We start from the raw sequence: 18,304 nt of genomic DNA, 5'->3' as shown, positions 1-18,304 counted from the left end.
ACTCCAGGTTCCTCCCTCAGTCCAAGGACATGCATTGGTATCTTGTTGCATAGGGTATGAATTTATGTTTTGGCTGGTTGATTGTGTGGCATCCCATCCTGGGTATACCTTGTTTTGTATCCTGAGTTCCCTTTGATAGGCTCCAGGCTCCCCACAACCCTGCACAGGATACACAGTTATATGTTTCAGCTAAGTTAGATATCTATTAAATCTCTATTATTTTCACACACATTTTCAGATTGCAAGGTACCGAAGCAGATGCCCCTATCCAGAGCAACTTAAAAAAATTTTCAATCTCATTTTATACATCTGAGCAACTGCAGATTAAGAGCCTTGTTAAAGGGCCCCGCAGTGGTAGACTGGTGGAGCTGGGATTCTAAATTACAATCTGATCTGTTGGTCAATGGCTTAAACACTAAGCTACCATGTCCCACTGTTGAGATGGTTTTCCATGGATGATGCTCTGTATTGGCTTTGCACCAAACATTGCTTTTAGAATTAAGGTCAAAAAGTTCAACCTTTGTCTCATCAGACCATAACATTTTCCCCACATTGATTTAGGGTGACTGAATGAATCTTTTGACCTAATTCATTTTTGAAGAATGGGCTTCTGTCTTGGCCCCTATCCCATAGCCCAGACTTGCGCAGAATTTAGGATTAGTCACACGGAAGGAGTGACCAGTATCTGCCAGAAATTCCTGTAGTTCTCTCAGTGTTGCTTTTGGCCTCTTGATAGCATCCCTGAGAAGTTTTCCCCTCACTCTGTCATTGACTTTGGAAGTTCATCCTGATCTGTGCAATATCTCTGTGGGGCCAAATTTTCACCATTTATTGAAAATGGTTATTACCAGAGATGGGGGACTCGAGTCATATGAATTGACTCTAATCAGATTTAATTTGCAGTTTCTTATTTCTTTTATTATTTGTGACTTCATTTATCATTAATTATGTTTACCTTCTGCTCTATGTTTATGTTCTGTAAAGCTGCTTTGAGACAATGTCTATTGTAAAAAGCGCTATACAAATAAACTTGAATTGAATTGAATTGAACTTGCTTGACAAATATTAAAAAAAGACTCGACTTGACTTTGACTTGACATTCATGACTTGAGACTTGACTCAGACTTGAGATAAATGACTCGAAATAACTTTTCTTTGTTTGTTTTTTAAATCTGTTTTTAAACGCACGCAAAAGCGTAATCTAACCACGTGACGCAGCAGGCAAGCAGAGGGAGAGTGTGCACTAACTAATAGACCTTAACAGTGACAAAACATGGAAGGCGCTACACCAAAAATAATTAAGTTCGGGTACCGGGATTTTGTGCAAGATGAGAAGAGAAGAACAGCAGTATGCAACCATATCACTCACAACTGAATGACAAAGTTCTATCAAATTAAATTTTTTGCAAGCGCAATGTAGTGTAAATGGTTGGTCACTGTTTATGTGGAAATGTCAGCTTTTTCACAATAGCACTTATAATTGGTCTTCAGTGCTAGGCTTTGAGTGAAAAGCGTATGGATTTTTTATGGGGATGCACATATATAAAAAACATAAATAGAAATATAACAATAAAAAACTTGAGTTGCAAGCACAGCCATATTCTTGTCTCGCCTGCACATGCACACACATTCAATTTAAAGGGATAGTTCACATAAAAATAAAAATAAAATCTTTCATACTTTTCTCACCCTCATGATGTTACAAACCTGTATAAATTTCTTTGTTTAGATGAACACGGAGGAAGATATCTTAAGGAATGTTTGTAACCAAACCATTCATGAGCCCCATTCACTTCCATAGTATTCTTTTTCCCCCACTATAGAAGTGAATGGGGCTCATGAATCTTTTGGTTACAAACATTCCTCAAAATATCTACATGTGTGTTCATCAAAACAAATAAATTTATACAGGTTTGTAACATCATGAGGGTGAGAAAAAGATGACAGAATTTTCATTTTTAGGTGAACTATCCCTTTAATTATGTCGCCTTGTAGAAGCCAACATTCTGTTTTCATATTTAAGCTTAGACAAAAATGTATCAAGAGTAACTCCTCCTAGGGCTTTCGAGCCACATGCACCAAATTCAGATATGTTGTAGAACCTGGTCTGAAGTTTGTTTTCTAAGAGATCCGAGTACCGGTACTTCAGGTACCGGGTCTCAAAGTGGCCTTTTTTCCCATAGACTCCAATGATAAATTTGAGGTTTATTACTTGGCAAGCTTTCGAACTCTCTACACCAAACTTGGCCAGCTCCTTTAGGGTGACACTCTGAACAAAGGTTTAAATTGATGTATCAACTGGCCTTTCGGTTGTGCCACAGCCCCGCCCCCAAAATATGCAAAAGCAAAAAACTTTTTACAACATGGACGTGTGACATATCAAAATACTCACCCAATGAGGGGAACTTCCTCAGGAGTATTTGGATGACGTCACATGCTCGTCTCCACTTGCCTCCAAATGTTTTGGGCACCCTAGCTTTCTGTCCACTTGCCTCCAATACTAACACTAACCCTTATGTCTCTTGCCTCCAAAAAGCTCCATCCTTTGCGAATACTTGCATCGTCAAAGCCAACATCCAAGCGACGAACTTTACAAATCTAGTTAATAAATTACACTCACTTCAATCATCTCTCTCTCTCTCTCTCTCTCTCTCTCTCTCTCTCTCTCTCTCTCTCTCTCTCTCCAATAGTTAATTCACTGCAAGGTTTGTGTGATTCAATAATTTACGTTTTTTGATTGACGTGATTGTTGTTATTCTGTTGTTAAAAATTAAGGAGCTAATTTAAAGATGTGTTCATGTCCCTCTAAAAGGGAACGCCTGTTCAAAAAATGCCATTTGGTTGTAAAGAAACCATTGTACTTATATATAAAAGTTACAATATTTCTCAAACATGGCAGAAGACCATGGAAAAGTGTATATATATATATATATATATACATACATACTTCATACTACATGGTCATACATACATACTACATGGTCTTCTGCCATGTTTGAGGCATATTGTAACTTTTCATGCTTTTATGTTTATGTTATAATTTCAGTAATAATATAATTATAAGTTTTATAATTTTAATTATCTTATTTCAGTTACATTTACATCCTAGGCTTTGTAGTTTTGATTTTTATTAATTTTTATCGTATTTACAACTCACCTGTATGTGGACAACTTTTAAAAATAAATGCATATAATCATTTTTTGTTGCAAATAAAACTCTCATAGTCCATAAATACTGTAAATTTAACTTTTACATTTAGTTAAATCATCAAACATCTGTATGACCTGCCAGTGACTTGCTTGACTCAAGCTACGACTTGACTTGAATTGCTTGACATAAATCAGTGACTTGACTTGACTTAACTCTCACAAAAAATGACTCGGACTTGCTTGAGACTTGCAGGTTGAAGGTTAAGACTTGAAGGTTAAGACTTGAGACTTACTTGTGACTTGCACATGTGTGACTTACTCCCACCTCTGGTTATTACAATGTGACATGGTACATTCAGTTTCTTTTGCAACTTTTTATGGCCCATGTCTCTCAGTAGAATGTAAAACATTCAAATAAATACTACAGCAACATCTGACTTTTATCTGGTTTTAAGCTGAATCACCTTAGTTGATGCCAAGTCTTTGCAATTTACCTACAGGGCTAATTTTGAATGTGACTGGTTAACTCCGGGGACATTTGAGCCCCCATTATGAAATGGTCAGCAATGTCATAAGGGTGTATAGACTGTACACGTGGTATGTTGCTAAAAACTGTGAGCAGACAATCAGATTATCAGATTGGCCAAATAGATTAAAGCATTCAGTATTCTGAAACTTCCAGGAAGGACATAATGAACCAGTTATTGATCAACCTCCTGAGAACAGTGTTAGAATTCAGCTGAAATAAGTACATTCCACTACACTGAGTCAAACACACAAACACACAAACAATGCAGACACACCTGAGTATCAGAATGTATGAAAACAAAGAGTAAATCTGCACCACCCTTGATTGAATAACCAGAATTCATTCTCTCTCTCTCTCTCTCTCTCTCTCTCTCTCTCTCTCTCTCTCTCTCTCTCTCTCACACACACACACACACACACACACACAATCTGACATGAAAGACTTGCATTATGTTCATTAATGAAAACAAATAAATAATTTAAATCTGCTTAATTTTAGTGATTCAAGCAAATATGTAACAATAAAATATATAAAATGATACATTTATTACATTTAAAAAGTAAAAAAAGTAATAAGCAAAATAATAAAAGAGGAAAACATAAGTCTGAAGTCTTATTCATGTAACAATCCAAAACAATAATCCACAAACATACTCAAAAACAGAAATCATGAAATCTAAACCAGAAAAACGCAGTCAGAGAGGGCAAACAATCTGAATTACAAAAGCAGAAAACACCGAAAACGAGAGGAGCAATGGACATGTAGAAACAATAATACGAAGGAACAAAGAATGGAGCAAGCGCTAAGAATACTGAAGTTTGTACTAGTTCAAAATTAGGGTGAGGGCTCTATGGTGAGGGGAAGGGGGCATCATTGTCAGGATCCAGCCTGGACTTTGGTCACGTGCTTTGGTTTATGTTCTGTGTTCATACATCTGCCCTGCCCTTGTTTACTCCTCCCCACTTTTGCACACCTGTTCATGTGTTAATTGTCTTGTGTATTTAACCGTACCGCATTGCCTACGGCGGCGCGGAATTCTCATCTCTGCACAAGTCTGTGGTTTTTAGTTAATAAACCCTTTTATTTTTACGCTATCCTGCATTTGGGTCAGTTTTTACCTCGCTTTGCTGACAATTACAGGTTGTGATGTTATAGGACCCCCCTCTAGGATCACCTTCCTGAGTTTTCCTTTGGGGTCTTCCCAGGATGCTATGTACACTGTGTGCACTGTGGAACTTCATAATAAGGGCCGGGTCAAGGATGTTACTAGCATTCACCCATGTTTAGTGCTAGTGTTCCCCATGCCAGGAGCTGTGTGCACAGGTTTTTGGACACGTGAGGAGATATGGTAGGCAGGAGAATGCTTAAGGAGGTATATCACTGGGTTGATCTGTCCCACAATCTCAAAGGGCCTTATGAACCTGGCACTAAGCTTATTCCAGGGTAGTATTATTTTGAGTTTTTTTTGTAGATAACCAGACCATTTGACCAGGCTGGAAAGAGAGGTGTGGGTGTCTTCTTTGATCTGCCTGTATATGTTGTCAGCATATGGCCCTATGGAGGTGGACATGAGAGCTTTCCCATGCAGTTTGGCTATGTTGGATGCAATCATTTATAGCTGGGACATTGAATTGTTCTCCAAACCATGGAAGCAGAGGTGGCTTGTATCCTAGAATACACATATATGGGGTGAGACGTGGATGAGTGGGTGAGCAAGCTTTGAGTGTATTTGGTCCAGGAAAGAAACTCACTCCACCATTGATGCTCTTGTCTACAGTAGAATCTTGGTTTAGCGTTCTGCTTGTCTGTTAGACTGTGGGTGGTAGCTTGACATAATGCCTACAAATTCGTGACATAAATTGTCATTCTCTGAGACAATGTCCTCTGGGAGACCGTACATATGGAATACCTGATAAAACATGCGCTTGGCAGTTTCAAAGGCTGTAGACAGGTTTTTCTGGGCACCAATCGGCATGCTTTGGAAATTTAAAGACCTACTAATTCATGAAACACTTTAACTAGCACATTCCCTACTTGTTGTATGTATGTATATAAAAATAAAAAATAATAAATAAATAAATAAATAAATAAATAAATAAATAAATAAAAATTGAACAGTGTTTTTGAATCATTTGTATCTTACCTGTCGCCCCCCATTTTCATGATTTTCGCTTAGATGACATGCCCACCTAAAAAGTGGTACAGCTCCCATATACTTTGACACACAGAGGTGAGCTTGGTTTCATTGGAAAGAAGAGAGTCTCTAGTTTCTGATACAAGTGTCAGTGGCCTTACTGACACAGAGTTACAGAGGCTAGAATGGAGGGTTTTTATTTCCATCTGAGTTGTTTACCTGATAAACTGATTACATACATTGCTGTATTTAATGATGGTAGGTAAACAACAACTGAGGGTCATAGCCACATGTCTTGGCTTTCACCAAAAAAATGAAGTCAAAAGACTCAAAAATGGATTTTATATGAATATTTTTCTACGGACATGTCCGTCTGTTCATGTTTTTCTTGTTTATTTGTTTACTGTATAACTTTGTATAAAAAGACTGCATGCTTAGTTCAAAAGTCTTATAACAAAGAGAACCCCTCTGCCTAGAAGCCTGCTGTGAAAAAAGGCCTGTAAACTGACACCCTGAGGCGTGAGAGTGTGAAAAGTTCGAGAATTTCGCAATAAAGTTTAATTAATATGCGCATTCTCATTGCACAGCCCGCCCTCACCAGATGTTTTATGTTGCATCTCGTTGGAATCGTCTCCTTATTGGCTAAAGAGCTATGATGCTTGCGAAACATCAAATCGCTACTGGAGGGAGCAATTGTCAGTCAAATGGAGGGTGTCCCACATAGCATGGAGAGACCTCATTGGCTTCTCAGCTGCCTATCTCTGCATCACAGGCACTGATTGGCTCATGAGAAGGCTTGTTTGATTTGTTAGATCCTCGACTATAAATCTGACGCATTTTTTGTAAGCCTCCAATGAGAAGTAGGAGTCGAACAAAGGACGGAAGTGAACCGCTGTTTACAGTTTCCGTCAGAAACGTAATACTTGTGAGGCGAGCAAAGCATTTTGGATTAAAAAGCTTACATATTCCAGTTCCTTGGACTCTTGGGGATTTTTTACAAGCATTTGTTTTGGAAAGTACATTAACATTAGTGACAATGTGAAGAAAGGGAAATTGAGTTTAAGGTAAGTAAACAAACCGAACTAGCGCCATCTAGTTCAGCTGGCTATCAAATGGTTAAATTACTATGACTGCTATAAATCATATTATGCTTTGTGTGCGCTTAATAAAATCCTGAGAGTCTAAGCTTTCAAACAATATATAATTTAACTGTGTATTTAGAGGATTTAATGCTCAAAAGTTACAATGAAGTTACAATGAAGTTGATGCAGTCTCGCCTCCTAGCGGTGGTGGATCGTTCACGAGACGTCGACCTGATAAGTGGTTGTATGTAACCTAGTGAACCAGAGGTAATGTACCCAATAATAGAGACTTAAGCACTTTAGTAAGTCACTCCGGATAAGTCTGCCAAATGCTGTAAATGTAAATTTGGTCAGTTATGACTAAAATGATGTATCTAATTGAATTGGGAAGATTGGTGACAAAGTCCGTGGTGAGGTGGGACCAGGGTGTCAATGCAGAGGTAGTTGTTCCAACAATCTATCCAGCGACTGAAGCAAGTATATGTATATGTAAGTCTCGGCATCTTGAGCTAGGGCTGGCCACATCGGGCAGTGTAGGAACTTCTGGCATGCATGTCTTAATGGCTTAGTTTACCTCCCATCCTCTGCAGTTTCAGGGTGTGTGGCCCACAATTATTGACAGACACCAGGTGGCATTCCTCCTAAGAAAAGGTGCCTCAGAACATGTTAGGGACTCTGGCATTTTGTTGTTTCCCAAGAAAGACAGGGGCTCTGATCTGTACTCTGAAGGCTTCTGCATCTCAGATCATGTCCAAGAAACAGTTTGTGACAATAGACCTCAAATATGCTTATTTCCACATAGGCATTTTGCCAGAGCACGTGAAGTTCTTTTGGGGTGAAGCTTACCAGTGTTGTGTTTTTCCTTTTGGTTTAGCCCTTTCACCACTCCATGGATGCTGCCTTGGCACTGCTGTGTCTCCAGGGCATCCTTGTACTAAACTACATGGCGCAGTCCAAGGCTATGGTGTCCAGTATTCGAGATGCTGTGGTTGCCCATATGAGGTCTCTGATATACAGGGATTGGTGTTTTCACCCCCAGGTGTTGTAGCAAATTTGGCAGATTTTCGGCCATGCGGAAGTGGATCTGTTCACCTCCAAGGATTCAAACCACTTTCCGCTATGGTTTTTTACATTTACATTTACAATTACAGCATTTGGCAGACACCCTTATCCAGAGCGACGTACATAAGTGCTTAAATCTCTAACATTTAATACATTAATGCTGGCTCACTAGGTTACATACTTAAGATACCATGAGTTTAAACATTTGTTCAAAGTTCAAACGAAAAAGTGTCAAAGGTTGTGTGTTTTTTGTTGTTGTTTGTTTGTTTTTTAAATGCAAAAGATAAGGAAAGAAGTGCTAGTTGAAGTGTTTCCTGAATAAGTAGGTCTTCAACCGCCACTTGAAAATAGCCAGTGACTCAGCTGTCCGGACCTCTAGGGGAAGTTTATTCCACCACCTTGGTGCCAGAACAGAGAAGAGTCTTGTAGTAAACTTGCCTCTTACCCTGATAGATGGTGGGACCAGTGAAGCAGTGCTGTAGATCGGAGGGTGCGGGGTGCACTGCAAGGAGTGATGAGGGCTTTGAGGTAAGAGGGAGCTTTAGCTTTGTAGGCCAGCATCAGTGTTTTGAATCCGATGCATGCAGCTACCAGAAGCCAGTGGAGGGATCGCAGCAATGGGGTGGTGTGCGAGGACTTTGGCAGGTTGAAAACAAGTCAGGCAGCTGCATTTTGGATCATTTGCAGAGGACGGATTGTGTTCAAAGATAGATCTGCCAGCAGTGCATTGCAGTAATCCAGTCTAGAAATGACAAAGAGACTGAACAAGTTCCTTTATCAGCCTGTGTGGATAAAAATAGCAGAATCTTTCTAATGTTGTAAAGAAGAAACCGACATGAGCAAGTCACATTAGCAACATGAGAGGAAAAGGATGGTTGATTGTCCATGGTTACCCCAAGGTTGCGAGCTCTGGCTGAAGTGGAGATCACATCGTTGTGCAAGGATATAACAAGGTCATGACCTGGGCATGAATCACCTGGGATGAACAGCAGTTCAGTTTTGCTAGGATTGAGCTTTAAATGATGAGTCATCCATAATGACATTTCTGCCAGACATGCTGAGATCCGATCAAAAGCTGTGGTATCTGAGGGTGGGAAAGAGAAGATAAGTTGTGTATCATCAGCATAGCAATAGGAACCCATGTAAGGATTGTAGGTAACTCACACTGCTTCTGAATAACTGGCCGGTGAACAGACTGTAGTCTGATTGATTTATCACCTCTCTATTTATTTCTGTGCAGAACGTGATGTGATTCAGGATGGTCGTGATGTCTGCATCTCCAAAACGATCAAACATGGAGGCATCAGTTCGACAAATCAATTCAGTGGATCCAATTCATGCAGTGCACGGACTCATCACGGGTCGCATCATCAATGCACTTGTTGATGTAGCTGGTCACTGATGCAGTGTAATCCTCCAGGTTTACTGAGTTGCTATTGGTTGCAGCCTCCCTCCCGTCCTGTAGAGCAGAGGTGGCTTCCGCTGGTCAGGTTTTCATCTGCTTCAGAGCCAGTTGAGAGCATCTGGTGAGTGGTCTGTATGCTGGAATTAGCCGAGGTGGGGGTGGGGCTCCACACGATATGCACCGGAAATGTTTGTGTAAACAAGATCCAGCATGCTTTCCCTTCTCTTTGCAAAGTCCACATACTGATGGAATTTAGGAAGCACTGATTAGAGATTTGCTTGATTGAAATCTCCAGTGATGATAAAGAGTCCGTCGGAATAGACAGTCTGCAGATTGCTAATAGCCCCATAGAGTTCACATAAAGCCTCTTTAGCATTAATGCTGGGGGTAATGTACAGTCTGATAATGAAAACTGTGGTGACTACCAGTGGTGAATAAAATGACCTGTATCTAACAGTCACAAACTCCACTAACATTGAACAGTAGCTAGAAACAAGAACAGAGGACTTGCACCATTCTATGTTGATGTACACACACACCACCACCATGAGCCATAGCACAAAGAGCTGTATTTCCGTCGGCAAAAAACGAGGTGAGACCATCTAGCTGAATGGGGGCATCTTGAACTCTGTCACTGAGCCACGTCTCAGTGAAAACAAAGACACAGCAGTTTCTAAACTATTGACGTGTAATGCATTTGAATCGGCTGTAGTCCAGTTTATTGTCTAGGGATCAAACATTTGAAAGTAGAATGGAAGGGAGAACCAGCCAGCTAGGGTTTCTTTTTAGCCTAGTACGGGCACCCACCCACTTACCGTGCTTCTGTTTCCTCGAGCACCACCTTTGGCATCCCCTCTCCTGGTCACCAGTATCAGGCAACACTGACAACTGGAGCCCTGGTCTTCACAGCAAGTTGAGATCGCAAAGCCTTTGCAGCACATCATTGTGCAGGTTGGTTGTTGCAAGATTTTCCATACTCTATTACATTCTGGCAGTCGTAATCAAGAAAGTACATAACATTATTTTATCATTAACACTGAAAAAAGTTAGCCTTAGCATGTAGCTAACTGCCATCATGTGTGCTGATAAATGATCATAGAAAGTCAAGAAAGAACTACACCAGGTTACGCATGTAATCCGGTTCTCTGAGAAGGGAACGAGACACTGCGGTAGTGCTGACGCTATGGGAATGCTTCTTTGAGGAAGTTGTGTCTGAAGCTCTGTGTGCACACACGCTATTTAATGGCTCGGAAAGGACACGTGACTGAGTAATTACTCGCCAGTAAGTCCATATAAGGGCATCTACGTCACGCTGCTCCAACTTCTATTTGTCTGAAGGAAGTGCGAACAGATGCAGCAATGCATCATCTCGTTCCCTTCTCAGGGAACTGGGTTACATACATAACCTGGTGTAGAGAGAGCATGAGCAGACTGGGAACAGCACATCATAGGCCCCGCAGTACCTGGGACCCTGGAGTGGGGTCCAAGTCCAGGTCATTGAATCTGATAAAGGTGTGTGGAGAGGACCATCCTGCCGCAGCACAAATATCGTCAATGGAGACACCCCTGGCCAAGGCATTAGACGAGGCGATACCCCTAGTGGAGTGGGCCCTGATGCCGAGAGGTGAGGCATGACCGTGCAAGTCATAGGCCTGAGTAATGGCCTCCACCACCCAGTGCACCAGGCGCTGTTTGGAAACCCGGATTACCCCTATTCCAGCCCCCAATACAGACAAAAGCATCCATCAGAGCAGCAGAGCATCCAGGGAAAAGGTGTATAGACGGTGCTCGGCCACATCCATACCAGGGCATCCAGGCCCAACAGGGCCGGGTGAAAGAGGGAGAACCACAGCAGACAGTGGGTCGGCTCCTTGGAGGCAAAAAAATCCACTTCCGCCTGCCCGAAAATCTGCCAGATTCGCTCCACCACGTGGGGGTGAAAACACCACTCCCCGGGCCTCAGCACCTGCCTCGACAGGAAGTCTGCCTCCCGATTTACATGCCCTGGGACAAAAACCGCTCTCAGCGAAAGGAACCTGGTCTCTGCCCAGAGCAAAATCTGACGCGCCAACCTGAACAGGGGCCGTGAACGCAGAACGCCCTGATGATTGATATAGGACACCACCGTGGTACCACCGCACTAGGACATGGCAGCCCTTGAGGTGTGGGAGAAAGTGTTTCAAAGCTAGAAACACAGCCCTCATCTCCAGGCAATTTATGTGCCATGAGAGACAGGGACCCTCCCATAGTCCCTTGGCCGGGCGGCCGTCGCTCCAGCCGGAGATAGCGGCGCCCATCGAAAGAGTCCTGCGACAGTGACACGCCCCTAAAATGGGACCCAAAGCCAAGAACCGGAGTCTTTTCCACATAAGAAGGGTAGGAAGCCCACGGCGCGTAACCCGTATAACCCTGAGGGGATGCTTGCGAGGATAAAAGCCCGCCCCCTTGAGCCAGAGCTGGAACGGCCTCATGTGAAGCAGACCCAAAGGGATAACTTTGGCTGCTGCTGACATGAGGCCAAGCACCCTCTGTGCCCCGGCGACAGAGAGGCCGCGGCCTAGCCGAATAACTTATCACTGACAAGATGGAGGCTACCCGAGTGGGAGATAGATGTGCCCGCATCATGGTGGAGTCCCAAACCACCCCCAGAAAGGTGGTTCTCTGAGAAGGAGAAAGCACACACTTTCCTGGGTTCAGCCTGAGGCCTGAGGACCTCATGTGGGCAAGCACAGCATCTCGATGACTGGCTGCCATAGCCTCCGACTGGGCCAGAATGAGCCAGTCGTCCAGGTAGTTCAGTACACGGATGCCCTGGAGACGCAACGGTGCCAGGGCAGCATCCATGCACTTCGTAAACATGCGTGGTGAAAGGGCTAGGCCAAAAGTAAGGACACGATACTGGTACATTTCGCCCCCGAAAGAGAACCTGAGGAACTTCCTGTGCTCTGGCAGGATGCTTGTGTGAAAATAAGTGTCTTTGAGGTCGATTGTGACAAACCAGTCCTCGGATCAGATCTGGGACACGATCATCTTGAGCGTGAGCATCTTGAACTTGTAAGTCTTCAGAGTACAGTTCAGACGCAGGTCCAGATTCGGACGCAGCCCCCCGCCCTTCTTGGGAACAACAAAATATCGGCTATAAAAGCCGGAGTCCTGCTCTGGAAGGGGAACATGCTCTATGGCCCCTTTCTCCAGAAGCGAGAGGAGTTCCTCTCGGAGGAACACTGCCGGTGCCCGCCCACGATTGTGTGCAACACACCCTGGAAACACGGAGGAAGGGAGGAAAACTGGATTCTGTACCCCTTTCTACAGTATCCAGGACCCACTGAGACACCCCTGGAGTTTCCACGTTGCCAGACTGTGTGACAGTGGCGTCAAGCTCGTGCAGACCTCCCGGGTGGCCTGAAACAGCGCACCGGCAGGCGCTAACCCAGGAAGATACAAACAAGAAAGGTGAGCCGACACAGGCCCCACTGCCCCCCGAAATGACAAAGGCGGCGGGGCAGGCAGTAGGGGGAGCGTCTCTGAATAGGACACTCCCAGGAGCCCTGCACTCCTTCGCAGCCTGCTTGGCTGAGATGACAGACCTAAGGTCCCCTCTCACCGGACGGGTCCGGGCCAGGGCAAGCGAACCGGCCTCCCTAGCTTTAGAATAGGGGGGCATGGGCCACCACACTAACTCTTCTCACTGCCCTGAGTGAGCTAAAAGGGGGGGCGGCTAGATGATGGCCCAGGCTGCTCCCTCCGCTCGGACACTGCCTGAGGTCTCAGCCCTTCACCGCCATCCAGCTCTGCCAGTAGGTCAGCCTGGTAGGCCTTCAAGACCACCATGGTGTGCAGCGCCGTACCCGCTTGACTCACTGCCTCATAGGCCTTACCCACAAGGGCCAAAGTGGTCCTACATGATGGAAGGGCAGGCTTCCTCCATGCGGGCGATGCAGGGGAGAGATAACTGGCCAGCGTCTCTTCAACCCTAGGCATCACTCTATACCCATGGTCCTCAAGCCCCATAATGGCTGAATAATCTGATATGGCTGGAGAAAATACACGTGCCGAAAAGGAATTTTTCCAAGACCTCGATACCTCAGTATGGAGGTCTGGAAGAAAAGGCAGATGCCTGCATGCAGGGGGCTGATGGCCTGATGTTAGAAAGCAGTTGTCTAGCTTAGAATGGATGACACCAACTACCTCTTCAGGCCAATCTAAATTCAACTTCTCGACAGCCCGAGTTATTACCTCGAGAAGCACCTCGAACGCCACTGATTGCGTCGGCCGTTCTGAGGTAGAAAGCCCCTCCCCGTCTCTTTCTCCACCTCCGTTAACTCAACCTGGGAACCCCATGATTGAAGCCGCCACGCTGCCTCGGCAGACGCAGGACCCGAACCACAAGGCGCAGCCGAAACTGAAAATACAGCCAGGCGGGATCGGAGCGGGAGAGGGAATTCCTCACAATGCATGCAGCCGGCTCCCTCGAGAGCTGACCGGGCATGCTCCTCTCCCAAACACACATCGCAAAGAGAACACGCGTCGCCCCCCGTGATAAAGCGGGGGCACGGATGCACGCATGTCTTAAAGTGCTTTGACTGCAACATATTGCCTAGTCTTTCCCTGTACTTGACAGACAGACAAATGACACACATATACAGAGCGCTTCCTGAAAACAAAGAAAGCTGGAGCAGCGTGACGTAGATGCCCTTATATGGACATACTGGCGAGTAATTACTCCGTCACGTGTCCTTTCCGAGCCATTAAATGGCGTGTGTGCACACAGAGCTTCAGACACTTGCTCAAAGAAGCATTCCCATACTCGCAGCGTCGAGTTCCCTCGAAAGTGAACTTATTTTAAATTAGGCTCTGGCTCTGAACCAGCACTCAAACTGCCTCGGTGGAAAAGGGGCAATGGTGTTTCCTTTAACCCTCTGGGGTCGACAGGCACGCCGGCACGTTTTTGGCGCTTTTTTCCTCTTCAACGTGAAGTCCACTTAAAATACTCCGTCATTCATAATCATACACACATGTAATACATCATTCGAAACTGTGAAGTGTCTACTTTTATTTGACTGCCTTCATAATAACAACAAAATGCTGTTCTTTTGGCAAATAAAGAAAGGGTGTGCATTCAGACATCTCTGTCTCCTTGACCATCTTCCTGAAACACATTACAAACATGAACTAATAACTCCGCCAATACCTATCACACGAACATGATACATATGTCTAATGAAAGCCTGAAATGTCTACTAATCTGTATGTAAGTAAAGAGAGGTACAGTTTTTCTGGCTCGACCTCATTAGCGTGAATGTGATCCCACCTACCGCACGCGCGCCATTCATATGGAAATTACCTGACGCGAGCTATGCAAACAAGATCAACGCCCCAAACAATGCTGTAAGAAGCACCAAGTTTTAACAGATTCCATTAAAGGTTAAAAAAGATTCCATTAAAGATTTTAACAGAGCCATATTGTATTGGTCATATACAATATTGTTACTTGTATACATATTGTTATTTTATTATTTATTTTAAGCATCTGTCTTGTAGTATAGTGTCTGTTTGCTCGGTCTCTTGTCTGGCAAACATGCACTTTATGTGGATTTTAGGATTTTTTTTTAGTACTTGTCTCTTGTCTGGCACTGTTTGCACTAGTTAAATATTCTAAATAAACTACAAACACAAAATATACACATTTATTTTGTCTTCACATTCTTTTAACTCCTTCTTCTTGTAATCTCCACATTCTTGTAACGCCTCTCTCAGTCACACACTTACCTGTAAGGCTCATTATGCAGCTCATTATGCAAGCCTTTGTCTTCTCAGGTGTGAATTACATTAATATGCATGATAGTTGATAGCCTACTCACATATGCCCTTTACAAACAAAAAGTGTCTTAGAAAATTTATACCAATATATTGTAATATAATATAAACAAGATGATTCACATAATTTTGAAGCAAAAACACTAGGATACAAGATCCAGTTCTCAAAAGTCCTGTGAACCGACGTTCTGTATGTGTTTTATGGCCTTATTCAAGTGATTTATAATGTTTCATTTTTCACTAACCACGCATAAACATCGTTTTCTCAAAAACACAATCGTGTACATACATGCTGCTCACATATCATTGTAGTCCAGTTTGTGCTGATTACAGCAACTGAAAAAAGCACAAATATCAGGGTATGTCAAAACTTCTCCAGGCCCAAAAATACCCTCAGACCCCAGAGGGTTAAAATGTGTATTGGGCATAAGAACTGAGTGTCTCCCAAATGGCTGGGTCACACATTGTTATCTAGCCAGATGTCTTTAAATGTTAATCATGGTCATGTAAACCTTGGCTTGGTATTGTTACAGTTATCACCCAAATGGTCACTTTAAATGGTAATTAAGGTAAGACCCTTTGTTAGTGGCGGTCCTTGATGTCCTGCTGCCGCTCCCATATTAAAATTTTTTTTTCGGTGTCTGAAAAAAAGCAGCGCGGAATCTGCTGTCTGTGTCCATGTTTCGTGTTTTTTAAGTTATTAAATCCTGTATATATATATATATATATATATATATATATATATATATATATATATATATATATATATATATATATATATGCATACATACATACATACACACACACACACACACACACACACACACACACTAGTGGAACTGTTTATATAGCTTGTACATTTTTTTCTATGCCATAGCCTTAGAGCCATTTGCTTGTACTTTTCAACAATGTCACATCTCTGCACTGCTATAGCCTTTATATTCATTCACTGTACATATGTTTACATATATACCTATTTAAATTACATGCAGTACGTATGCTTTTTTATCTGCACTTGTCTATTTGCACAATTGCTACTCTTTGCACTTCTGGTAGATGCCAAACTGCATTTTGTTACTGTGTACCTGTACTAGGCTATGACAATCAAGTTTTATCTATCTATGTCTGTAAGTGTGTCTGCCAAATGCCATAAATGTAGCTATAGTAGTAGCAGTATATTAAATTTTTTTTTTCAAATTCAAAATGCATTCAAACTAAGTCTCATTGCACTTTAAAGACCAATGATGCTTTTAATCTGAGACTTTTACTCTATAAAAGGTTAGTTGTGTGCCAGTGTCAAGTCATTATCAGAGTAATTGTGTGTCAGTGGTTTGTCCACAAATAAAAGCACAAGTTTGCCTTCAATTATTTATCATCTGGACTTTTGCCTACTGTTGTTTATTTAATCAAAACAAATACCTTTTGCGTTAGCAGAGAGCTTAAATCTGACTGATGACTATGAGCTTTAATATGTGAGGGTACTTTCCTTTTTCTTCACAATGCATTCCTACCTGCTGACGCACATTACTTATAACTCACAGAATGTTCTATGGAGCATTCATTCCCACAACAAGCTTTTCATTAATCACCAGATACAGTAATACATAAATGTGTGTGTGGTTTTAGGCTGCTGCATTCAGGTTTGTTTAGTGAACATGTTGAGATGTTTAGGACCAGATAAAGGTGAATAAGAGGAAGAGGAGTTTATCTCATGCAAGAAAGCATACCTTCTGTAAATTACATACACATTAGCAAATGGCCAATTTGTACTCCATTATCTAATTACAGAGAAAGCTGGTGGTATTTAAATGAATCCCATATTTGGTGACACATTAACTGTAATGTTTCAAGACAGTGTGGTTCGTGGAATTATTTATGAGAGCATGCAGAGGAGAGTAGGGTTTAATGACTACTCTAATACAGCAGAAGTATCAAGGACATGAAATATTTCACTGGTGGTAATTAACTGTATTTGAAATAAAAATCCAGACATGATGTTAAAATGGCAAGGTGTAAGAAAACCATGGTTGTGGATGTGGACCACTTGGCTGAAGACTCTGGAAGGAGTGAGAAAAATAGTTACATGCTCTGTACACTTGAAGACCCTTTATAATGAAACTCTATACAGAAATAGCATGGCTGGAGTTTGAATTTGAACTGTATACTTCAAATGGGATACTAGTGATTAAAATGAGAAGGTGTAAAGCACAGTGAAAAATGAACTCACACTGAGCTCTACTGGAATTCCACCTGCCTCATGAGGATACATCTGCTCACAGACACAGGGTTCTACAAAGACATACACTGACTGTCCACTTTATTAGAAAAACCTAATCACCTGCACAGTTTTGCAGTTATCTATACAGCCAAACATGTGGCAGCAGTGCAGTGCAAAATGACACCAAACACCAGAAGAAAAAAAAAAAGATCTGATCTCTATGATTTAAGCATGCTATGGTTGTTGGTACCAGTTTGACTGGTTTGAACATTTCAGAAACTGTCAATCTCCTGGGATTTTGTTTTTTACAAGCAACAGTCTCAAGAGCTAAACACAATCGTGGCGGAAAAAAAGATCTTGTGAGAGTAGGGTCTGCACTTTGATGATTATAGATACTAAACAGGAGCTGTGACACTGTTTACAACTGTGGTGAGCAGGAAAGCATCTCGGAATGCACAACACATCAGAAGATCACATAATTTTTCACTCCTGCTTATTAAAAACAAGAATCTGAAGCACACACTCACCAAAATTGGACTACTCCAGTTATTAGTGTGATCCACTGACTTGAGCAAGAAGACCAGTGTGAGTCAAGACCAGTGTGTGTGTTTGTTATAGTAGTGTGGGGAAAACAACTTTTAAAGAAATAAACAAATAAATAATAATAATAATAATAATAATAATAATAATAATAATAGGCCTTGCATAGTCATCATAATCATTGTAGGAAAAGGTGGTGAAGCATAAATATTAAGATGCTACTGAGAATAATTAAAATAATTATAATTACATTGGACAAGAGGATCAAACATGGTGGAGGTTTTAAATACGAGGTAATAGTGTTGTGATCAATTTTAACTGCTTCTTAAAAATGAAAAAAAGAAAAAAGATAAAAACCTTTTTGGAG

At 42.2% G+C, this 18,304-nt stretch overlaps 1 protein-coding gene across 1 annotated transcript in view; it reads right to left on the bottom strand.

Moving 5' to 3' along the window:
• Positions 1-13,026, bottom strand: part of LOC113636972 — an 80,305-nt gene extending 67,279 nt beyond the window's left edge. Inside the window, exons 1-3 of the mRNA XM_047803078.1 lie at positions 12,673-13,026; positions 11,366-11,518; positions 11,167-11,271 (exon numbers count right to left, since the gene is read on the bottom strand). Coding sequence (XP_047659034.1) covers positions 11,167-11,271; positions 11,366-11,518; positions 12,673-13,026 — 612 coding nt within the window. The remainder of the gene's footprint in view (positions 1-11,166; positions 11,272-11,365; positions 11,519-12,672) is intronic.
• Positions 13,027-18,304: the final 5,278 nt, after the last annotated feature.

This window comes from Tachysurus fulvidraco, chromosome 18 (genome assembly GCF_022655615.1).
Source record: "Tachysurus fulvidraco isolate hzauxx_2018 chromosome 18, HZAU_PFXX_2.0, whole genome shotgun sequence".
Taxonomy (NCBI): domain Eukaryota; kingdom Metazoa; phylum Chordata; class Actinopteri; order Siluriformes; family Bagridae; genus Tachysurus; species Tachysurus fulvidraco.
This window is presented reverse-complemented; position numbering and strand designations above follow the sequence as displayed.